The 9177-nt window shown below is 34.2% G+C and overlaps 1 protein-coding gene across 1 annotated transcript; it reads left to right on the top strand.

Moving 5' to 3' along the window:
* Positions 1-1229: 1229 nt before the first annotated feature.
* On the top strand, positions 1230-7636 carry LOC108450249 (kinesin-like protein KIN-12B). Its single transcript, XM_017747783.2, has 16 exons — positions 1230-1664; positions 1752-1889; positions 1978-2061; positions 2165-2290; positions 2400-2459; positions 2566-2619; positions 2713-2805; positions 3052-3147; positions 3433-3578; positions 3793-3942; positions 4031-4160; positions 4252-5232; positions 5309-5407; positions 5498-5650; positions 5725-6525; positions 7123-7636. The coding sequence occupies exons 1-16, from the start codon at positions 1371-1373 to the stop codon at positions 7417-7419; spliced, it is 3702 nt and encodes a 1233-aa protein (XP_017603272.1). The 5' UTR covers positions 1230-1370; the 3' UTR covers positions 7420-7636.
* The last annotated feature ends 1541 nt before the right edge of the window (positions 7637-9177 follow it).

Below are 9177 nucleotides of genomic sequence, written 5' to 3'. Positions count from 1 at the left end.
AATCAAGACTATGACATAATGTGTAATGTTAAATAAGGTTATATTCGTTGAATTTTTAGAATTAGGACCAAGCTGATATAATCTGTAAATATTATAGGCTAAATTTGTTATTATACCACCAATAAAAAGGCCGCGTCAACAATCTATTTGTGATTTAACAAATAGTGACCGAAATGTTAAATTTTGATAATGTTAGTGACTAAAATAGAAAACTTTAAACCTAAATGATCAAAACAAAAGTAATCTAATAGTTGGCAACTATTTATAAAGTTTACCCAACAAGAAATTGAGGCAGTTGCATGTGGACAAGTCAGTCTAAGCAAATAAAAATTTACGGTTTATAACATTTGGTATCTAAACTTGACATTTTTTATTAATTCGGTACTTAAACCTTTTTGGCCTAGTTTAGTACCTAACCTTGATTTTTTTTTCTAATTTGGTACCTAAGTTTTTTTTAGGTCCAATTTGGTATTTGAACTTAAAATTTCTTTTTCTAATGTGGTATCTAAGCTTTTTTTAGGTTCAATTTGGTACCTAAACTTATTAAATGTTATATAAATTACATTTGATATCTAAGCTTTTTTTTATATACAAATTGGTACTTAAGTTAAATGTTATACAAATTACCCAAAACACAAAACGGTGTTAAAAAATTTGTGTTATGCTACAAAAATATCATGTGTTAGATGAAATTTGTGTTAAAAAAAAGTATGCATTGAGCTATGCTTAATGAACTGATTGTGAATAAGAAAAAAGAATTTTGAAAACCCAAAACAAAAGAAATTTATTATTTTAAATTAATAAAATGAAATAAATAAATAAAACAAAAATTAATTAAACATTTAAAATATAAAAAAGAAAAACCATTTCTTTTGTCGCATGTCGATCATACCTTATTTATTTTTGCTACCTCATAAAAAATAACATTGTTAATATAGTAGAGTAATTTGTATAATGTTTGACAAGCTCATATAGCAAATCAGGAAAAAAAAAAAAGAGATCAGTTATCAAATTAGACTAAAAAAAGATTAAGTACCAAATTAAGAAAAAGTTTCAACTTCATGTATCAAATTAGGGAAAAAAATGTTAAGTTCAAGTACCAAATTAGAAAAACGTATGAAGTTCAGGTACCAAATAAAATATTCAACCAAAATTTAAAAGAGAAAGAAAAAGAAAAATTAAAAGAAAAGTTTGGGCCAACCCGACTCGCCAGTCTTGTAAACAGAGCCACGCTCCAGATCCAACATGTAATTTCAAATCCCCAATTCAAATTCTCTCTTTTATGAACGGCTATTTTTCCCTCACTGCATCACCTTTCTCTTTCTCTTTTTTCTTTTCAAGCCATAACAACAGAAAGAAAATAGCAAAAAATGAAGCATTTCATGTTACCAAGAAACACAAACTTGAGAGATCCGATGGAGAATTCTTCTTCCCCAAATCCTACCCCTCCCAAATCCAAGCGAAAACATAAAAAATCTTCCAAAGAGAACACTCCGCCTCAAGATCCCAACTCCCAACTTTCCCCCGCCTCCGCCATCTCAATGACTAAGAGCAAGTGTCCACTGCCCCCCCGTCCCCCCTCCTCCAACCCTCTCAAACGCAAACTTTTCACTGAAACCCTCTCCGAAAACTCCGCCTCGGGAGCTTCCGATTCCGGTGTCAAGGTATTTCCTTTTCATAATTTTGAATTATTTGATTATTAGGTTCAAAAAATCTAAAAAAAAAAAAAACTTAACTAATTTTCTTTCAAGGTGATTATACGGATGCGACCACCTATTAAAGAAGAGGAAGAAGGGGAAACGATTGTCCAGAAAATTACCGGTGATTCTTTGAGCATCAGTGGACAGACCTTCACGTTTGACTCAGTCGCCAACTCGGATGCAACTCAGGCACTAATAAGCTTATATTATTAATTTCCGTATGTTCAATTGTTTCTGAAATGGCCTAATTTTTGGAATTTTTAAAATTTTACTGCAGCTAGATATCTTCCAGCTCATAGGAGCGCCTGTTGTCGAAAATTGTCTTGCAGGGTTCAACAGCTCCGTGTTTGCTTATGGTCAGGTACTTGCTTCTTCATTTTCTTTGATTTTTATGTTTGAATTACTTTATTATTTGCTTTATAACCTTTCTCAATTTCTGGATCTGAATGATATGATTTCATTAGACTGGAAGTGGAAAGACTTATACGATTTGGGGTCCAGCCAATGCCTTGTTAGAAGAAAATTTATCAAGTGATCAACAGGGCTTAACTCCTCGTGTGTTTCAGCGACTGTTTGCTCGCATCAATGAGGTAAAATTTTTGAATTTATGTTCATCAGTGAATTTGCTGGTTTTTTTATTATTATTTTAAGATGGAACCATTTTCAATAGTTTGTGTTTTGACCTTTTTTATTCTATAGGAGCAAATTAAGCATGCTGATAAACAGCTTAAGTATCAGTGTCGCTGTTCTTTTCTTGAGGTACAGTTAAATGACTTATTGTGATTCCTAGTTTTGACATAATTGAACTGCTTAGAGTTGTATTATTCTTGTTCCTTATCACTTGATTCCCAATTTCCTTTTGCAGATATATAATGAGCAAATAACAGATTTATTGGATCCAAATCAAGGAAACCTGCAGGTAGAATGGATAGTTATTTAACTTTTCAATTGCCATTTTCTTACCAGGCGAAAAGATTGGGTTTTCTTATAATGTTCTATCATTTTCATCCAGATCAGAGAAGATGTAAAATCTGGCGTCTATGTTGAGAATTTGACAGAAGAGTATGTAAATTCGATGAGGGATGTGACTAAGCTATTGCTAAAGGTTTTTTTTTTTTTTCTGTTTCAGATTCTTATTTTTCAGTGCTTTCTTGCTTATAGACGCTCATGAAGAAAATCTTCAATTTTTATGTTTAGAATGCCAATGTTCAACTTTTTCTTTTTATGTATGATTTAATTTTCCGATCAGCTTGATCGATTTATTCCAGTAGATAAAAGTGAATTGGAAGCATGACTATTTGAATAGGCCAATTTTTAAGGTGTTAAAATTACAAGCTGCTCTTGAATGTAGGGATTATCGAATAGAAGAACAGGTGCGACTAGTATCAATGCTGAAAGTTCTCGTTCACATAGTGTTTTTACTTGTGTTGTTGAATCTCGGTGCAAGGTAATAATGCTTTGAATTTCATGTGGTTAATTTTGTGTTTCTAATGCTTGTTTGATCAAATATAACTCTTCCAGTCACGAATTGGTGGCATCAAATTTCTAATTTTGCAGCTCTACAAAGAGAAATTTTCTCAAGTACAATGGCATTGTTTATTTTCTAATTTCTGTAAATAATAAACATACAAGGATCTAATGATCTGCACAACAATTGAAAAATATATCCTATTTTTGGGTTTCCTCTCTCAATTATACTTGAGGGATTCAGAAGTACTATTTATTGTTACAGAGTGTGGCTGACGGTGTAAGTAGTTTTAAAACAAGCCGGATAAATTTTGTTGATCTAGCTGGCTCAGAGCGACAAAAGTTAACCGGTGCCGCAGGGGAGCGCTTAAAGGAGGCAGGCAATATTAACCGTTCACTCTCACAGCTTGGGTATGCTTTTTTCATCCTTTCCTTCCTAGCGTCCTTACTTGAAACTCTAGTCTCTGGATCAATTCTTATTTGACAGAGTTGGCAAAACATAGTACTGAACATGTCATCTTTACTGATGTAGGTTTCCAGTTACACTGAAAAGCATACAACAGTTATTTTAATTGTGTTACAAGCTAGCACCTTTTGCTAATTTTACATAATATTTGGAGTTCAGGAACTTGATAAACATTCTTGCTGAAGTTTCCCAAACTGGAAAACAAAGGCATATCCCCTACAGAGACTCCAAGTTGACATTTTTATTGCAGGAATCTCTTGGTGGAAATGCAAAATTAGCAATGGTCTGTGCAATTTCTCCAGCTCAAAGGTAAATAAGAAGACATCCTATTTTACTTAAGTTCCCCCCTTAGTCTTTTTACTTTTTGGAAGGGAAGTTTACGCAAGTAATAATGCAGCGGTAAAAGTGAAACATTCAGCACACTACGGTTTGCTCAGCGTGCAAAGGCAATCAAGAACAAGGCAGTTGTTAATGAAGTAATGCAGGATGATGTAAAATTTCTACGTGAGGTGATTCGAGAGCTCAAGGTATATTCTCATAATCCTCCCCCCCCCCCCCCAAAAAAAAAAAGGTTATGCAATAAATGTGAATCTAACAAATGGTGATGGAACCATACAGGATGAACTCCATCGAATGAAAGCTAACGGTAACAATCAAGCTGATCCAAATGCAGGTTACTCAACTGGATGGAATGCCCGCAGAAGCTTGAATTTGTTAAAATTTAGCCTCAATCATCCAAGGGTATTACCTCATGTTGACGAAGATGGCGACGAGGAGATGGAAATAGATGAGGAAGCTGTTGAGAATCTTTGTGCTCAAATAGATTTGCGATCATCTGATATATATAACCATTCAAATGAAGTGACCAAACTAGAGATAATTGAATCAGATTCCAGAAATCCCACGTCCGAGATAGGATGTGCTAGTGATCGAGGGCCTAATGCATCTGAATATGGCAAAGCACGAAATGTTGAGGATACTGATGCTCACATTGAAGAAGAAATATCTGAAGAGCCTAAAACCTCTGAAATTATGACTGTTGATTGTGTTGAACCTGCTACAACACCCCCAAACATTATTCCTGCTCATGAAAGTGTCCAAGAGAATCCAGACTGTCTAACTATTGAAACAACTGATGGAAATTCCCCTGGGATTCTTAAATCCCCAACATCAAGTGTCTCACCTAAAGTTAACCAGAGTACAAAGAGTTTGAGGACATCATCAGTGATCACTGCTTCGCAGAAAGGTCTTAAGAATGATGGCTCAGAGGCTATCACACCAACAGAACACTTGGCAGCTAGCCTTCATCGAGGTCTTGAGATTATTGGTCGGAGTTTAGCATTGAGGAGATCATATCATTTTTCATTAAAACCTGCTGATTCCCAGCCAACCATTGCTGCTTTCAAAGTTGATGTTGGAATTCAAACTTTCCCTCAAGGTTACGAGATTCTAGGAGAAGAACCACTAGTATTTCTTTGTACTAATTGTAAAGAGAGAACAAATCTGGAGGGCAAAGAGAACAATGAAAGCTCAAACTTGCAGTTAGTCGCTGTTGATGAATCAGAGTCTTCTGAGAAAACCAAGAAGCAAGTTCCAAAGGTAAGAGGTCCAGGTTATGGCATTGCAGATTCAGATCTTCAGCATAATTGACATTTCTTACTTTTCTGTTGCACAGGCTGTGGAGAAGGTTTTGGCTGGATCTATCAGGAGAGAAATGGCTCTTGAAGAGTTCTGTGCCAAACAAGCTTCCGAGATAATGCAGTTAAACCGTTTGGTAGGTTCCTTTGTAATTGTACTAGCAGCTAACTGTGGCCATCTTCATTGTCAACTATTGATGTTATATTTACTGGGCTATTATTTACAGGTGCAACAGTACAAACATGAAAGAGAATGCAATGCTATTATTGGGCAGACAAGAGAAGATAAAATTCTTCGCCTTGAGAGCCTTATGGATGGTGTTTTACCTACTGAGGAATTCTTGGGAGCAGAGCTAGCTTCCCTCGCACATGAGCACAAGGTATATGCTTGGGCTTTAAGCGTTTCTTAGTTAAACATCTTTTATGCATCTATGACTTACCTATTTGCCTTCAGCTCTTGAAGGAGAAATATGATAATCATCCTGAGGTTTTAAGAACGAAGATTGAGTTAAAAAGAGTTCAGGATGAGTTGGAGCAGTTTCGAAATTTTCATGATTTGGGTGAGAGGGAAGTACTATTAGAGGAAATTCAGGATTTAAGAAACCAGCTACGGTATTATATAGACTCTTCTTCCACATTAGCTCGAAGACAAAATTCTCTACTGCAGTTGACTTATTCATGTGATCCAAATGTGCAACCACCTCTTAGTGCAATATCAGGGACAAGTGAGGTTAGTGCTGAAGCAAAATTTGAACAAGAGAGAATTCGGTGGACTGAGGCAGAAAGCAAATGGATTTCTCTTGCAGAAGAATTGAGGACTGAACTTGATGCAGCCAGGTTGCTGGCTGAAAGAAGGAAGCAGGAATTAGATATGGAGAAAAAATGTGCAGAAGAATTAAAGGAAGCAATGCAGATGGCTATGGAGGGACATGCAAGAATGCTTGAACAGTATGCAGATCTTGAGGAAAAACATATTCAATTGCTTGCAAGGCATAGACGAATTCGAGAGGGAATAGATGACGTTAAAAAGGCAGCTGCTAGGGCAGGAGTCAGGGGTGCTGAATCTAAGTTCATAAATGCACTTGCTGCTGAAATTTCTGCATTGAAAGAGCAAACGGAAAAGGAGAGACTATATCTTAGGGATGAAAATAAAGGACTCCAGGCTCAACTGAGGGATACTGCTGAAGCAGTCCAGGCTGCAGGCGAATTGCTTGTACGGCTAAAAGAAGCAGAGGAAGCTGTAGCAGCTGCTCAAGTAAGCTAACTTATTGATATGTTTTCATGCACTTTAACTTCACTGCTTGCTTATGATTGTTGCTACATATTCAGTTTTGAGCTTAAGGCCATAACTGGTAACTAAGATAGCTTTCATATTTGATTTTAGATGTTGTAGTGTCTGTTCAGTCTTCTAATTTATTGATTTTAAATGCTTTTTTGCTGGAAGAGTAACAAGTAACATTGTCTTTCAATTTATTGATTTTCCAAGTAAATGTGGATGATATATAAGATACTTTCCAGATGGAATGCTTGTACTTTGAAATCAGAGAATATTAAATAACACTGCAGTTAGACTTGTTAGACCTAGTAAGTAGTAAGCTTCTTCTGTATTTTATATTCTCCTTTCTCCTAAAAAAATTTCCTTTAGTATGCTTGCCCAAGAAGTCTTTAGGGCTTCTGGTTAAAATTTTCCCATTTGTTGACCTTTACTAGCAAAGCTCATAAATTTTAATTTTTTTGCTTTGGGATGAGCTTGGAATCTATATGATTTCCCAGCGGGCAGTGAAAGTAATCTTTGATGGTATTCGAAGCCTTTAGACTGTTCTCATTTCCTTCTGTTCTAAAATAATTGCAGAAGCGAGCAATGGAAGCAGAACAAGAAACTGATAAGGCTCACAAAAAGATTGATAAATTAAAGCGAAAACATGAATATGAGATTAGCACTCTTAAAGAACTGCTAGCAGAATCGCGTCTACCTAAAGAAGCCAAACGACCTTCTTATGACAAGATTGATATTGCCAAATATGATGCAGGTGACCAGCGATGGCGAGAAGAATTTGAACCATTCTATAACGGTGAGGATGGTGAGTTATCATCAAAACTTGCAGAAAACTCATCATGGTTCTTTGGATATGATCGATGCAATATATAGATCACCTTTAACTGCAGCAACAGTGTATGTATGTATTTACGTATGTATGTATACGCACGTACTATTTCATATAGAAGTTGTGTCATGTAGGTCCAAAGTCGTAGCTTTCTTTTGTTGTTAATCTGGATACAACAGTTCTTGCCAATCAAGGGGGACCACTGTATCTTGGTTGGTTTTTGTAATCAAATTCTGATTCTTTGAATGAATGATTTATATATCTTCCCCTTCTCATCCAGATCACAGGTATTTTTTTTCTTGTTATTTTCACTTTGCTTTTAGATTTTAGATGGAGCAATCCATTTATAGGCACTACATAATTCTCATCTAGCTTTGTCTTGGGTTATTTGGCTAAATTAAAGAGTAAAACTTTAAATGTTACAATATAATCAAAGTTATTTTGCTTTTCCTATATTTGAAATTTAATTCATATTTTTATTTTTAAAAATTTAATTTTACTTTTCGAATTTAGCCCCTCTAGCTTTCATTTTGTCCCTCTAACTCCGGAAAAACCCCTACTAAAATTTGAGGAGATGATGGTGGAAAACTAGCATGGAGGTTGTTTCCTAAGACATTTTAGCAAAGAGAAAGAAGAGGGAAGCCATGGAAGTGGGGGGAAACGGCAGCAGCAAGGGCAGGAGGGGCTGGCTTCATCCATTCTTCCTCTTTAAAATTACACAAGTGGGTCCAAAGGCCCAATTCCAACAAATTCCAAGCCCATAGTTTTGAATATTGTGACCCATTAGCATCATTCAAATATTAAGTATCCAAATTTATTACTTAAACTAAATACGGCAATATACCAATAAAGGTTCATTTCTGGAATTATTTACATAAATGGACTATTTCTAAAAATAATTATAGGTATGGACCAAAAACTCAAATATGCATTGACATAGACTCGTTTTCAAGGGATAAATCAGAAAAACGCTTCCACATCAACCTTTTTTTCCTTGTGTCAGGCAGAAGCTTGTGATGACATGGATGTACTTTTGCCCGTACTTGAACTAAATTTTTAAAAAAGGTCATTTTTTAAAACATTGTAAAAATAGACCAATTTTTTGAAAATTTACAAGAATAAACTTTTATATAGACCCAAAATGGCAGCACTAATTGTTTTTTTGGTGCCACCAATTAATGTGAAAACAAATCTTACAAAACAGATCTTTATATAAACTAAAATTCTTATTTCTTTCTGAAATAATGTGAGATGTGAGATATGTGTATATATAGATTCATGAATAGATTTGCAGTTTGTTCCTAGACAATGTGGGATTCATTCCTATTTTAACTAACAACATAAGATTAAAGGCTACACTATATTTTATAATTTTGTACAAAACAATTTCTATTTTTTTATATTTTTTAATATTTTCTCATATTATAAAATTATGTTTTGAGATATTTAATTTTGTTGCATTTTAGAATTGTTAACATATACAAAGGACCATTAAAAAAATAGAACAAATTGTACATATGTAACTTGTACATACAGTAATCTTCTATTCAATTTTAAATGTTTGAAGTTAATATCCTTGCAATTCTAATTTTTAAAATAATTTTCCATTATTTCAATTTAGAAGTTATACTTTTAATATTTTTATTATTTATTTTATTTTATATTATGAATGTTTGATTAATAAAAATGGTGAGTATTTGGTACTCGAGATAATATTTTTTTTGTAATTTTAAAAATTGATATCTCTTTTTTAAATATTTTACTATACTCATTAATTTTTAATCCTAATTTTAATTTAATTT

This window comes from Gossypium arboreum, chromosome 5 (assembly GCF_025698485.1).
Source record: "Gossypium arboreum isolate Shixiya-1 chromosome 5, ASM2569848v2, whole genome shotgun sequence".
In the NCBI taxonomy this organism is placed as follows: Eukaryota; Viridiplantae; Streptophyta; class Magnoliopsida; order Malvales; family Malvaceae; genus Gossypium; species Gossypium arboreum.
This window is presented reverse-complemented; position numbering and strand designations above follow the sequence as displayed.